Source organism: Egretta garzetta, unplaced genomic scaffold (genome assembly GCF_000687185.1).
Source record: "Egretta garzetta isolate BGI_Z169 unplaced genomic scaffold, ASM68718v1 scaffold100, whole genome shotgun sequence".
NCBI lineage: Eukaryota > Metazoa > Chordata > Aves > Pelecaniformes > Ardeidae > Egretta > Egretta garzetta.
In genome coordinates this window covers 1,845,217-1,859,928 of record NW_009258265.1, presented here as the reverse complement: position 1 = coordinate 1,859,928, position 14,712 = coordinate 1,845,217, and the positions used below count along the sequence as shown (strand labels likewise).

Below are 14,712 nucleotides of genomic sequence, written 5' to 3'. Positions count from 1 at the left end.
GCCCTGCTCTCCCCCCCCTCCAGAGCACAGCCCTGCAGACAGCACCCACCCCGCCAGCCCCTGTGCAGCCCTCCCACCCCACGGGGACCCCACTGCTAGTCCCACACTGGGGCTACGCCCTCCGGGGACCAGCACAGGATCCTGGCTGGTGACAGCTCTTCCACCAGTGCCATCCCTGGAGCTTCCCCGCAATGCAGGAGCCGCACTGGAGCGCAGAAAGTCAACGACTACCTGAGTCAGTAGCTTCGGAGTGCTCCTGGCTCTCAGAGCGGCAGTACTTCCCAAAGGCCTCCTCCTTGGGGATGTCTGGGTACAGGTACACCAGGGGGGACACCAAGATGTTGGTGGCATCCATGATTTTGTAGCCCATGATGATCTCCGCAAACGACATGTTGTTCAGCTGCTGCTTGGTGTAAGGCTCCACAGACTGGATCTGGGTCTTCCCTGTACAAGGAGACTTTTGACACAGGGCAAGGCACTCGCGTTCCTCAGGCAAAGGCAGGGCCTTCCTCAAACAGCCCAGGATCAGCAGGGACAAGATCAGCCTGGGGCCATGGCTCAGCCTCACGAGGCACCCAGCAGACCATGGGGCAGGACAGGGACCTGCCAAGTGGTTTCAGTGCCATGGAAGACTGTGCTATAGAGGCAGCACATGGGCAGGGACAACCAGGAGGCAGAGACCAGCAAAGGGCACCCAGGCTTAAGGGGTTAACCTAGGCAGAGGGCTTGTCAGGACAAGGACAAAGAACAAGTGTCTTATCAGCGGGTTCCAAGCCCCTTCAGGAGCCAGGAACAACAGCTGAGCAAGGCACTGCACCCAGGGCAGGAGGGGGAGAGCCACTTACCGCTGATGTCCTTCTCCACCCACGTGAAGGTGATGCCACCTTCCTTGCTGCTCTCACTGAACCGCAGCAGGAAGGTTCCCGGAGGCTTAGTGCTCAGGATGGCTCGCTCCCGCTCCTTGCTGATGAACCCCATGATGTACCTGGGCAGCAGGAAGCAAGAGCAAGGGTGGGTCAGGATACCAGGGCAGCTATTCCAGGACGTGAACCCTGCCAGCTCTCTGCACAGCATCAGGCAGCAGCAGGGCCTGGCCTGGCCATCGCCAGAGCCGCTGACATTTTAGGGATTCCCAGGTGCCAGGGAGGGTTTTCACTCTGAACCAGCCAACAGGGCCTGGACAGAAAAAGCATCCCGGGAGAGCCCACCTACATCTGGACAAGGCACCCCACTCCATCAGGACAGGACTCATGGGACCCCTCCCAAGGCCCAGCCCAACCGACACTGGCAGAGGCTCACCCTTCGTTCCACAGCGCCAGGATGTACTTTTTCACCAAGTCAATGATGTTGTCCAGCCAGACCCAGAAGGAAAAGCCTTTGCCAGCCATGTTCTCCTGAGGGAGAGGGCAGAGAGGCTGTGAGCATGACTTGGAGGAAGGGAACAGCCAAGGGAAGGCACTTGGGGGAAGAGAGGGAGTTATACCTTGCAAAACTTGGCCCAGGTGATCTGGCAGCCAGAGTAATTCACACCTGGTCCTGGCAGAGAAGAACAGGAGCATCAACATTTAGATAGAGCTGTTCTTCCAAAGACACCATATCCAGGGAGCAGCCTGAGGGACAGCAGGGACAGGCAGGACACCCACACCAGGTTACCTAGAAGTTTTTCTGCCAGCGTTGTCAGCTGCTCAATGCTGAGGCCACGCTTCGTGGTGGAGGAGAACTGCCAGCTCAGCACCTCTGCCACCTGGTCCCAGGTCCCGATGGGGGGCTTGGTGAAGAAGTTCACGTTCTGCGCAAGGGAAAACACAGCTCTGAGCAAGATATGGGAGAGAAACAGGGCCAGGTCCTGCCCCAGCCCTGCTGCCAGGCCACAGCGTTCCTCTCCCTGCCTGCAGCAGCAGTCTGGTCCCAAAGTCTGCACTGCTGCTCTGCCAGGCGTCCCCTCAGCACCCGGCCCTACCTTGGGGTTGTTGGTCAGCATGTTGTACCACAGGATGGACGCCCAGGCATTGGGCATCTGGCAGATGTTGGAGATGACCACCACAGGCAGCGAGTGGGTCTGCAAAGACAGGACGTGACCACAGGCTGGGACATCTCCCAGGGCTCCTTTGCACCCAGGCTCATGGCAATGCAGGCAGTAACCCACAGCTCACCTCCAGGTCGATCTTCAGCCCCTGGTGATACACTTCTGTCTCGAAGGTGATGAGGTGCAGCTCCTCAGTGACTATCAATGAGGCCTAGGGTGGAAGAGGACACAATGAGCACACAGGAGATGCCTGCCCTCGCCCATCAGACCCAACGCTGCTGCTCAGGTCAGGGCGGAGAGGGCTGGTCTGGCAGAGGGTGCCTGCAGACACTCCCTGTCAGGGCAGGGCTCCCGCTTCCCCTCATGGCTGCTCAACAGGGAACAGAGCTGCCAGCAAAGGGTTCTCCTACCCAGGCCCCCTCCAGCACTTACATCGCAGTTGGCTCTGCCGCCATTACCGCACCGTTGCTCCCGCAGGGTCTGTGGAGAGAAGGAACAGGCTGAAGCAATGCTGCAACAGCACACAGCCTTACCAGGAGCAGCCCAAGAGCTCATGGTACCTACCAGGTGCTTGAACTCTGCTGAGAGGCTGCCGTTGTTCGACTCCTCCATGTTCATGACCTTGGTGTTTGTCCCCAGGATGTTAAACTTCCGGGACCTTGAAAGAGGAAAGACAGAGCATGGCAGACAGGGCCATCTCCGAGCAAATGTGCAGTAGGATGTCTGCCAGGATTAAAAGCAGAAGCAAGGAAAAAAGAAAAAAAAAAGAAAAAAAAAAAGAAAACCCACACAAACAACAAAACGAAAGCACTGCACTTACCCCCGAAGTGCTGCAACATCCCCAGAGTCCCTAGGAAAGGGGAGAGAGGCCCCCGGTCATGGCCACAGCTGCCCTCCCACCCTGATGCAGACAAGCCGGTATGCGGGGCTGGCTGCATCACAACTTTGCCTCCCACAACCCTCCCAGGCTGTCCCACCACATGGGAATGAACCCTTGGGACCCAGAGCCACCCCGCAGCCTCCCCTTCTACTGGGGATCCCACTGGCCCTCGGTGCAGGGATGGACCCAACAGCAGCAGGAACAAGTCTCACTCTGGTAACCCCACCCAACGCTGCCAGGATCAGAGCACAGAACTCACTTGTCAATGCAGACTTTAATTTTCAGCTGATAGTTCAGCTCTGGAAACTTGACCAACAACCTGCAAATAGTCAGCAGAGGCAGAGTGTGAGCATCCTGCACACACAAACAGCTCCAGTTCAGCACAGCATCTGGCACAGACTGCAGAACACCTGGATGGACAGCAGTGCTGTGTGCATCCCCCAGCAGGCAGCACCACGGTTCACACCACAAAGCCCATGGGGACGCAGCATTACCCAGCTCCCATGGCATCCCTGAGCCCATCTGCATGCACCCCTGTGACATGTTGGCCCTGACACCCATCCCCAGCGCTGATGCTCCCCTGAGCCCCTCAAGGAGGGCTCATTTTGGCTGCTGACTGCCCACACCAGTCAGGCATCTGCTCTGAACAAACACCCAGATGCTGCCACATGCCAAGGGGGCAATGGGGCCACAGCTGGGAGATGGTGAACAAGCTCCAGGCAGAGCCCAGTGTCGGCCCAGCCTCTCTGCGGAGGCTGGCAGGGGACACAGGCCAGCTGAGAGGCAGCTGGCCAGGGACGCACTGACGCTTCCTGCTGCCCGCCCCCGCAGCGGGATTTACCAGAACCCTGTCTGCCTCCAGGAACGTGGCAGAGCCCCAGCCAGCAGCCGCCATCCCTGCACTGAGTCACACAGGCAGTACTCCAGCAGGGCCAGCCTGCTGGGATTCGTTCCCTCCCAGCACTCCCCAGACAAACTGGAGGCTGGATCCACACCAGCATCCCCTTCAGAGGGAGATCTTGCTTTGCTTCCCCCCCCATGGCTCCTTTCCCATGCCTGTAGCACGGTGGGATCACAGGGGCCAGCGACCCACCTGACTTTGGTGGTGAACTGCACACCGGTTTTGATGACCAAGGGCCGGTCAGGGTGCATGGGCATGCAGGGCTGCCTCTCCACGACGAAAGCACTGCAGGGGAAAGGCACAAGAACCACAGTCAAACCTCAGGCCTGACCCAGAATACTCACTTCCCACCCGTCCACCCACTGCCTGCGACTAGGGATCTGCCCCCAGCTCCCTCCCAGCCCTCAGCACCTTTTCATCAGGTTCCTAAACAGCTCCACAATCCGCTCCTCCAGCATGGGCCGGTGTTGGACAATTGGGTCACCCTTGTAGGACACTTTCTGCTGCAGTTCTTCCAACTTCTTGATCTGCTGCCGGGTCTGTAGCTGTGATTCGGCAAGAGAGGTTATCCTAGGGAAGCAGGAAGAACCAGTGTTAGCTCTGGCTGCCGAACCCTGCACAGTCCCAGCCTGCAGAGCCCTCCTCTTCCCTCACTTGTGCGAGAGAAGATGCTCTCCGTACCAAACCAGCAGAGAACAGAACACGTCTATGTCTCCCAGCTCAGTGCATTTTTCTAGGCCATGCATTACAAGAGGAACCTGCACGCATCCAAGTTCTGCACACCAGGAACAACAGGAACTTCTTACAGAAGCCTTGGGCCTGGGGCTAACCATTCCAGCACTAGTGCCCACTATCGAGGATCAGTCTGACTAGTGGATTATGTTTACACTTGCAGGCATCAGAAGCCATTTTGCAAGGATGTTTCCAGAGACAAAGAACTCATTTCCATTGCAGGTGTTTGAAAGTTGCCACTCTAGGGACTGATGCAACCCCCAGCCAGCTCCTACCAGTTCTCAAGCCGGTCTAAGCAGATATTTGGTGGGCCACCAATGCAGGCGATCTGCTGCCGTCTCTTCCAGTCTGCCAGTTCCTCATCTGCCAGCATCTTCTGCACATACTCCATGGCTGACAGCAGTCCAGCCAGCTCACTCACAATACCCTGTCAAACAAGAAAGCAGAACCTTCAACACCCTCTGACCTGCTCCGAGATCTGCAAGTTTCACATTCACAAACAAGAAAGGAGTTGCCCAGGGCTGCGTTTCCAGCGTTGCTCTCAGTTCTGGCCATGAAGGAACACCACACTGCACCCCAGAAAAGGGCACCACTGCACCCCAGGGGGGATCTGGAGGGCCCGTGGCATGACATACCCTTCGCATTTGGTCCAGCGCCGTGAGCATCTGTTCCAGCTGCTGCATTTTCTGCCGGGTCACCGACTGATTGTTTCCATTCAGATCCTGCATGTCTGGGCAGAGAGGTAAGAAATGTTCAGCCACGCACATGGACTCCTCCTACCCTCCCAAGCATCACACAAACAAGAGACTTCCAATACAAAGGAGAAGGCACCCTAGAAAGCAGCAATCTCACACAGCCTCTAAGCACCTTGCTGGCTTTCCTGCATGCACAGCAGTGCTATCACCTCCACATGCCATTTCTCAGCTCACAGGCAGAGCTCTGGTTCAGCTCCCCTGGAGGCAGTGGCAGAAATAAAAGACAAGGTTTCTCCAATTGCCATGCAAATGCCCTGAGCTTAAGCCACCCTTCTTGCCTGGAGAGGAGGCACGGGGAGGGCTGGAACATGCCCTCCAGCAAGTTTCCTTGCAGGAACACACTTTCGTTTGCCAGAAGCTAATGAGCTTCCATTACCTCCTTGGCTTTTCAAAGTCTTGTAGTTAAAATCAAAGTCATCCTGGAGATTCTCCACCACTTTCATCTTCTGCTCCAGATCCTGCAAGGCAAGAGATGTGGATTTATTCAAAGCACTAAATCACCACAGTGGGGAAAGGAGAAGGTGCCTAGGCAGCACACATACCTGTACCCTCTTCCTCACATCCTGCAGATGCTGCTCCAGCATCTGCTGCTTTTCCGTCACTACAGCCGCTGTTGGGTGTGTTGCCTGTCCCCCTTGCTGCAGAGGAGACAAGGAGGTCATCAGAACAGGGCCACAACCCAGGGATGCTCCCCTCACAGCCCGAGGAGGTTTTGCAGGAAGGGTCTTCACCCCCTCACTAACGAAAGCCAGCATGGCCAGCTGCTTGCTTGCAGCATTAGCTCCAGGGCTGCGCAGCAAGGCACACGGTGCAGGACACACCCCGTGCAAGGGGCCAGAGGAGAGATGGATGCACAAAGCTAACAGCCACCCCAGGCAAAGAACACCCAGGCTGCATCCTGGCGGGAAGCAGCTGCTGCCTGGCGAGCAGAAGTTATCAGCCTCTGCAGCTGGACCATCCCTCAGCACAAAGCAGCTATCGTTACCGAAGGAAGCAAGCGGGAAGCTTGAGACTGGAGCTTCTCACAGCACCAAGTACCTGCACAGCGCTGCTGGGTGGGCAGCAGGAGAGAGGCTCCAGGACCCCCCAGCCACTTACCTGGGCTGCGGTGGCAGCCGTCTGGAGGAGCCGCGACTCTTCCCACAGGCAGCGAGCCACAATGCGGGCTATTTCCATCGGCTTCTCCAAGTATCTGCTCTGTAAAAGGTTCAAAAGCCCCAAGGTTAGCAGGCACAGTGTAACTCTCACGATCTCTGCATCCTTTAGGGCTGCGGGTCATGAGCTGTTCCAAGGAAGCCGTTGGACTTCCACAGCCTCCTCCTGCAGCCCCCTGACCAAAACAGCACTTCCCGCCTCACCTGCAGGAACTGCTTGATGCGCCGCAGGTTGTGCTGGTACAAGACATTGGACTCCTGCAGGAAGCGGCTGTACTGCTGGTCAATCTCCCCCAGCAGGTTGTGGAACACCAGCGTGGCGTGCGACTCCTTGCTGGCGGCGTATGCCCTGCATGAGGGAGGGCAGAGTCCTGGGTGCCCCGCACAGGGAAAGGAGCAAGGCAGCACAAAAGGCAGCGCTGCAGGCAGCTCTGCTCATGCCCGCTATTCCCCGTGCAGTTAAACACCCCAACAGTCTTCCTAATCTGCACCAGAGCAAGGGCCAGAGCAGGCCTGATTTGCTTCATGCAATAAACTGAGCCTTCAGCCTGTGCCCACAAGGACAGGGCAACAGAGAGGTTTTGGACTCGGGCTTAGAGTCTGGCCTTAAGCCAGGTAGACAGTGCACACAAGGACCTCACCAGTCCCACGTGCTTTCTGGACAGGATCCAGGAATCAGTGCTCTGTGCCAATCTCATTTACAACAGAGGCCAGTGTAAGTCAGCCCTGGACGGGGACACCTCTGCTTTGGAGCTCCCCCTTCTCTTGGTCCAGGGTCTGACACCATGCACAGAGTCTCACTCCCCTTCACACCCCACAAGCCTCAGGGAGAAGGACCAGTCCTGCCCTGTCCAGAGCCTAGGGAAAGCGACAGAGCTCCTCCAGACCGCCTCGGTACCTGCTGCCAGCCCAGGGTGGGTGTCCCGAGCAAAGTCCCCATGCCAGCGTTTCGCAAGGCCTTACCAGTCCTGGCTCTCAATCCATGGGGCCAGGAACTGCCGGAGCTCCATGGGAAAGCTGTCGCTGTAGAGCTGGTGGAGCTGCTCCAGGTACCGCGTGTCGAGCTGCTGCAGCTGGTTCCACTGCGCCATCCTGGCCAGCTCCAGAGACCTGGAGGGATAGGCATGCCTGCTGCTCAGAGCTGGCACCCAGGAGCCTCCAGGCTCCCTCCTGCCAGCCCTTCGGCAGGACCCAGCCATGACCGCTACTCCCCTTTGGGGAAGGCTGATGGGGCCAATAACCGGAGACAGATGGGACACGGTGAGCCCGGGGCACACAGCTCCAGGAAGGCTGGCGCTGGCAAGGGCTTCCAAGGGCAGCATGGGGCCAGGGCAGCTGCTGGGTGCACAGCTCTGGACCCACGACACTGCAGAGCTCCAACACACCCTGAGGGACGAGCCCAGTCCCGGAGTCCATGTGGAGCTGATCACTCGTCCAGGATCTGGTTCCTCTTCAGCAAAACCTGCCCTGAGCCAGCAGCCATGGGACCAGTTCAAGGAGCCCTGGGACCGGCACTGGTTTGTGCCTCCAGGCTGGGGAAGGCGAGAGTGGCCACCAGCTCCAGCTGGCAGGGCAGGCGCTGCTGCCATCACCCATGGGCAGGCTGGGTCAAGGGAAGGCAGAACCACAGACCGAAACTGCATCACTAGTGCAGGAATAACGGCACACACACCTAAGGGAGGGCGGGGAAGGAATAAGCCTGGATGTGAGGGAAAAAGCCCTTTTCACACCCACCGACATCCGTGCCCTGGCCCTCAGTCCCGGAGCCCCCAGCAGCACAGGACGTGGCCGCGCAGCCTCACCTGCCCGCAGGGTGAGCAGCAAAGCAGCCAGAGCACCAAAGAGCAAAGGCCCAGCAGCACCGCTCCATCCCAAGAGCTCAACTCAAAATCCAGCTGAAGGCAAGTGCAGAAGGTGGCTTTGGCCCCAGCCCGGCCTGCCCCTGCCCTGCCAAGCTTCCTGAGAAGAATGGCAGCAGAAAGGTTTCACTCCAGCCACAAAGCTGAATAAAGCCTGGATTCTGACTCATTCTCTCTTCACCACATGTCACAAAATTAATCTGAAACATCTGAGATCAGAAGAGCAGAGCTCTTGCTGGCACTGGCAGTCGGTGGCCATTTGCACCAGATTACAGGAGCACAGCAGGCAGGCCCTGGCTGCCGAGCGGAGCCTCACCCTCTCCCACCCCTGCAGAGGATCTCTCAGCCCAAAAGCCGGAGGGCTCAGGAAGGCACAATCCTGCAGGGCTGGGCGCAGCCCCAAGCAGGTCGGGCCAGATGCAGCCACTCTTACAAACCTAAGCAGGGAGGAAGCCTCGCTTCATGCCGCTCCTCACACCTCAGGGTCAGACCAGTGTTAAAAGTTACGTTGATGGTGTTAGCAGCTGCCTACCAACCCCTCCGGCCCACGCTGAGCTGCACAGGAACTCCCCGAGCACAGGGAATGCAGCTTGGGGCTCGGCTTCAGGAGCTGAGCTTTCATCTGTCCAGCTTCAGCCTGGTGAGCACCAAGCTTCCCCACACAAGAGCACACTTCCCAAGCACCTGCCTTCGGCAAAGCTTTCTCCTAGCGAAGAGGCACCAGTTCCCAAAGCTTTCCTACCTTCTTGGCACGGGGGAAGAGAGGGGTTTGAGGTATGGAGGTCACCAGCGACGGGTACAAGGCTTTAATTTGGTGCCAATGTCTTCCCGGCGCCCTCCGGCCAGAGGCACGCATGCCTGTCCCTGCTCCAGGAGGCAGGGAAGGAGCTGCAGAGCTTACAGTAAGTGCAGAAGGCGGAGACTGCCAGGAAACAACAGAAACAAGGAAGGAGCAATTTTCGACTTAGCAACTTGTTAGTATTAGTTTGATTTCCATCAATACACAAGGGGATGGCAAGCTGCGCTCAGGAAACGAAGGCACAGAGCTCTGCTCGACACCAGCAGAAAGTCACTTCCCTGCAGAAAGCTGTTTGCTTTTCCCAAAGGTCACTGCAGCGAGGGACGTGCCAGCTGGGATTTGGGGACGGCCGGGCAGCCAGCGCACCAGCAGCCGTCATGGCCGGTGCTGCAGGAACATGGCGTGGGTGAGGGGGCTGCCCCCAGCCATGAGTCCCAGGCTGGCCCTGGGCTCAGGTCAGGGCACTGCATCCCATCCTGCAGCAGCACCGGCACAGGAGCCCAACACAGCTTCTGTGGGAGCAAACCACAGCAACGGGGCAGTCCGGAAGAGCTGGCATGAAGGAAATCACAGCAAATGAACCAGGAGACGTGAAAGTTTGGGAACTGGCCAGCAGCAGGAGGGGTGCTGGGAGGCACAGAGCAGCACCGAGAAAGCAGAGCTTTGCTCAGCAAGGAGGCAGATGGGAGGAAGGCCATGCCACCCCTCAAGATGGGATTTATTCCCCTTCAGCAAACCAGGCTGCTCTGCCCGGGGCCCCAGGATGGGCTGGAAGCAGGCAAAGACACAATGACCAGATCCAGGCCCACAGCAAGTGCAGCTGCTCCATGCAAGAGCCAGGCAGGCTTTCGTTAGGCAGGACAGAGATTTCCGAAGCCTTAATGGCAAGTAAGACTTCCCTGGGCACACAACAGCAGCAGGCAGGAGTTTTCAACCTTGCCTGGAGCACAGAGCTGGGTGCTTGTGCAGATTTCCAGCAGCACAAGAGACGACCATGGGCACCCTGCCACCGTCTGCTGCTGCCCACCCACAGCTCCCATGCCCCAAGTCCCCGCTCATCCAGGAGGGGCTGCACAGCACGGAGAGCTGGGTTTCACTAGAGGCTTCTCCAAGATGGACCCATGAATCACATCACTGCCACCTGAAGCTTTCAGCATCACTGTACGTCATGCTCTTCTGATCTTTGCTGCACGTGACACTTTCCCCATTTTTCTGGGTGCTTTTTGTAAGAAGAGAAAAAGGGGGAACAATCTGTTGTGGACTGAGACACAGGGAGAAGACAGACACGGGCTCCTAACTTGGAGTTAAAGAGGTTTTGAGAACTTCACTACAACAAATGGCCCCAGAGACAGGAGCAACATCCACAGGACATTAACCTTGAACAACAACCCTCTGGTGCAATCCTCAGAGAAGACCACGTGAACCAAGCCTGTTTTCAATGGAGCAATAAGTGAGAGGGAGGAGAAGGAGAGAGACACATGACCCTGTAACAACAGATGCTCCTTCAGTCTCAGAGCAAGACCTGGCTTGATGTGACACGGCCACTGCAACCCCAGAGCTTTTGCTTTCTGCAGCTGTAGGCCAAGAAAGGCTGGGCCGTTAGCCGCAGTTCAGGGCTGCTTACTGGGCATCACATCAAAGCCCCCGTTTTGCTGTGGATTCGGCTTTTTGCTGGCCATTTGTCTGGCTGCAGCGACATGGGGAGCGCTCCTTCCACACAGGCAGGCAGCTGTGGTGCATTCATGGCCCTTTTAGCTTGGTACTGGACGCTGCTACAACTTCAGCGTGAACCGTGTGGTGCTTTTTCTGGGGGGGGAAAAAAACCAGCAAATACATGGGCCAGGCAACAACTGAAAACCTACAAGCCACCAGAGTCCCCTGCCTGCTGGTGAGCTCAGCCACCTCATTTCCTATTGCACCACCGTGACGGCACCCCTGTGCGCGGGGGTGTGTTTCACCAGCCTGTCCAGAAACGGCAGCCGCTGCCCCAGCCCATCTCCTGCCAGAGCAGTGTCCCCAGCCCTGAGCCGGGAGCTGAGGACGGGTGTTGCTGGGCGGCTGCTGCAGCATCGCCATAGCATGGGAGCCGGCTTCCCCGGCAGCCTCCACAGTGCCCGGTGCGGAGCAGCTCATGGACGGACTTTCCCCTATGAGGCTGCAGCAGCTGAACGAGCTGCCACTTCACCGGACCCTCAATCCAAGCAGATCTTCCACAAGAAAGCCACAACCCAAGTATTTCAGGGCAGTACTGGAGCGCCAGCAGGGCACCAACAGGCCGAAGGCCAAAGCCTCCAGGCTGCTGCACAGCAGCGGCATTTGGACAGGAATCAGCCACTTCTCACTGCCACAAATAGCTGCAGGACAAGCCACCGCGGCAGCCTGGGCTCCTGCTCAAGCGCGAGATCCTCCCCGCCGCAGCGCATGCTCCGCAGCCGCAGGAAGCCGTCACCCCACCAGGGCCCCAGCACCGCGCGCCATCGTACTGATCCCTGAAAAACAGAACTAGCACGCAGCGAAACACAAGCTGCTCTGCCTCTTCCCACCACAGGCATCTCTTCGCAAAGCGAGCGGCCAAGGAAGCAAAGGAAGCCGCTGCAGACCACACGCCCAAATACAGAAGACCCACGGCAGGCTCGCCCCACGTGGGAGCGGAGCAGCAGCCTGCTGTTAGCTGTGCCTGCAGCCAGCCCAGGGCAGGACATGGTCTCTGCTCGCTGTCCCCAGGGGCTCTGCTGCATCCAGTTCTCACCTCGAGGAATCTCATAGCAGAAGCTGAGTTTTTACAGCCCCCAGCTCAACCAGAGCCTGACCTAGCAAACCCTCCCATGTTGCCACAAAGGCAGCAGGCCTGGAAGAGCCTCAAGACATGCTTTGCTAGAACGTGGTCTCAGGCCAACAGTGCTGCAGGGGGCAACAGGAGGGCACACAGCCCTGGGGAGGGAGCCCTGTGACGGAGGCTGCCTGGTCCATCATCAAGTCAGGGGAGGATGCGGGAAGGCAGGATGGGCTGGGAGCAGGAAGCAGCCAGGAAGCAGTCAAAAACCTCCCTCCAGAAGGGTTGAGAGGAGACATTGCCTCCTTTGGTGCAGCACCAAGCTCCAGCTCCTCCCAGCATTGACAGAAAGCAGCCAGGCAGCCTGAAGCACCAACCATCCCGGAGCGAAAGGGTCCCTGTGTTGCTCCTTACTGTCAAAGCTACCAGCATTAGGGAAGCTCTGATCTCACCAGCCCCAAAACCCCGCACAGGAGCCTCTCCCCAGCCAGCCCCACCACCGGGAAGCCTCCCTTGACAGGGTTTAAAGATCTGAGGGTTGAACCTTTCCGATTCCGCTGGGCTTGCCCTCTCTGCGGTTAGCCTTTCCTCCCATCTCTGGAACAGAGCCAAGGAGCAACCGATGCAGCCAGGGCCAGGCATGGCGTGATGCATGCCCAGGGGTAAACACCATCCAGAGCTCAGAGCAAAGCTGCTAAAAGTAGCTTGAGAGGTAAAGTTCATCTTTCTTTAGCTCCCCTGCAAGGGCAGAGCACGAGAGCCAGGCCCGAGCTGTGTGGTGTCCCTGGCTGCTCAGGACAGCTCTGCACACTCTAACTGCCTTCTTCAAAGCAGGGCTGCTGCCCTGGAAGCAATCCCGTGCCGCCTTCCATCTCCTTTCTTGTTTCTGGGATGCACCTGAGAACACCCCTCGCCTGCATCCCCTCGACAAGCAGGGTGACTCCCGGGGCAATGCATGCAGGGGGAATCACCGGAGAGGCCCTTGAAAGGGCCATGGCACTCCTCGTCCCCTGCACTGCCACGAGAAGATGAAGCTCAGCTAGCAGTAATGTTGCATAGGTTACATTAACAGAGTTATCACCATTGGGAGCATCACAGAATCATGACAGATGCCATCAACAACACTTCACAGGAGGCCCGGCTTTCCAACAAACAGCACTGCATGGCTGCACTGACACCAGGAGCTTTGCTGCCCCGGCTTCCACACGACCGTCAGCAGACTGATGAAAAACTGTTCTTACAACAAAGCAGCCAATTGCTCCCGGCAAACACAAGAGCAAGTTTTGAAAGAGCTATTAGGAGAACTTGGCTCCGCTCCTCTGGAATGTTTTCAAAGCCAGCCCTGGAGGAGGAAAAATGGAGCAGCGATGCAGAGATTTGTGAAAGGAGAAGAGGGTGACGGCGCAAGGCAGAGGGAGACTCTGGGCACCCTCGCAGCCACAGTGCTGAGTTCCCTGATCAACCCATGCACCAGAGCCAGCTGTTCCTCATCGCAGCTCAGCAGCTCTCTGGGGTCCATCCCCACACATAAACCCCCGCTGCAGGAGCAGAGTAACACAGTTGGCCCCCCCCCCCCCGGGGCAGAGGTTACCCAGCTTACAAACCCCTCCTGTCCTCTGCCACAGCCACTCCAGCAGCTCCAACAGATCCACAGAAAACAGCAGAAGAGGTTCTGCTGGGGAGCGACAGCGATCATCTTCAGGGTGGAAACAGGGGTCAGCTGCCCCAATGTGCACACACAGGCAAGGCCAGCACCCTGCAGATGCACAAGGGACCTCCTCAGGAGCAGGCCCAGGGCAGCCCACCCTCCCCACCCAGGACACCACCCCTGCTGCCCTCCCCGTGCTGCTGGTCCTCCGGCTGTGTCCCTCCAACAGGCACACACGGGTGTGCACACGCAGGCTGTAGAACAGGAGTCACACACACCTTGGGGCAGCAATGCAGGACAGCGTGGTGGGAAGCTCACGAGCAGAGGGTAGACCGGCAGCAGGCAGGAGCAGTGGGCAGAGCTGTCAGCCCCCGCAGAGCACTCGGGCAGCTCGGCCACGCAGCTCAAATATTCACCCAGGATGCACAACCCAGCAGCTCTGCTCCGCACCCGCTCCTCGGCCACTCTGCATCGCACCTACTACCTGCAAGGATGGTTATCAAACCAAAGCCTGGTCCAGGCAGAAGATCCCAAGCAAGATGTGCTGCCGGGCAGTTCTGCTCAGGGGGTGGGTAGAGCTGCAGCCCTGAGCTCACAACTCTGCCTGAGATGTGAATCGGGTCTTCAAGCCTTGCTCTGCCCAGGCGCAGGACCAGCGTTAAGCTTTCAGTCTTTGTTACGAGTCATTTCATCAGCATGAAAATTCCACCACTAGGACAGGCTGCATCAAAAATCTGACCTAAACCCTTGCTCAGGCAATCTTGACTTTGTGGCCCAAGGACTGTCCTACAGTTAAACCCCCCAAAGCGCACAGACCACCTGAGCACCCACCATCCTGCCTCAACACAACCAGACCAGGCAGCAGCTCCTCCAGCCTTGCCAGGCCGGTCCAGACATATTTCCCTCTCCAAGAAGCCCCTTTAGGTTTTGAACCTTCTGTTGGAGCCTGCATGGCATAAGCACGCATCACCAACAGACCCAGCTCCGTGCCGGTGCTTGGGGAGCAAGGACCCCGTGCACAGCACACGATGACGCCAGCGCTGCAAGAGCTCAGTCTCACCAGCTTCTGGGAGCTGCCCCTGCCCAGTAAGGACTTGCTCTGTGCCTGCCGGGAACTGTGGGAAGGAAAGAAATCCCATTTGCCGTAAGACCAGAGGGTTAGGTTAATTAGTACCTCTAATTATG

At 58.0% G+C, this 14,712-nt stretch overlaps 1 protein-coding gene across 1 annotated transcript; it reads right to left on the bottom strand.

Annotated features, from left to right (window-relative positions):
- Positions 1-191: 191 nt before the first annotated feature.
- Positions 192-7,558, bottom strand: STAT3 (signal transducer and activator of transcription 3). Its single transcript, XM_035903221.1, has 20 exons — positions 7,412-7,558; positions 6,653-6,797; positions 6,393-6,491; positions 5,837-5,932; positions 5,671-5,752; positions 5,175-5,269; positions 4,815-4,966; positions 4,219-4,377; positions 4,000-4,092; positions 3,166-3,225; positions 2,847-2,876; positions 2,591-2,684; positions 2,459-2,506; positions 2,154-2,237; positions 1,961-2,059; positions 1,654-1,789; positions 1,484-1,536; positions 1,300-1,394; positions 846-985; positions 192-444 (listed from the first exon to the last, which is right to left on the bottom strand). The coding sequence occupies exons 1-20, from the start codon at positions 7,537-7,539 to the stop codon at positions 221-223; spliced, it is 2,112 nt and encodes a 703-aa protein (XP_035759114.1). The 5' UTR covers positions 7,540-7,558; the 3' UTR covers positions 192-220.
- Between the last annotated feature and the right edge of the window lie 7,154 nt (positions 7,559-14,712).

What these genes read in the sequence shown, in the direction of transcription:
- STAT3 (XM_035903221.1), bottom strand. Translation starts at nt 7,539, where the DNA reads ATGGCGCAGTGGAACCAGCTGCAGCAGCTCGACACGCGGTACCTGGAG. An exon ending in ATGTGAGGAAGAGGGTACAG is followed by an intron (nt 5,753 to 5,836) that starts GTATGTGTGCTG and finishes CTTGCCTTGCAG; the next exon opens with GATCTGGAGCAGAAGATGAA. An exon ending in CCTGGGCCAAGTTTTGCAAG is followed by an intron (nt 1,395 to 1,483) that starts GTATAACTCCCT and finishes CCTCTCCCTCAG; the next exon opens with GAGAACATGGCTGGCAAAGG.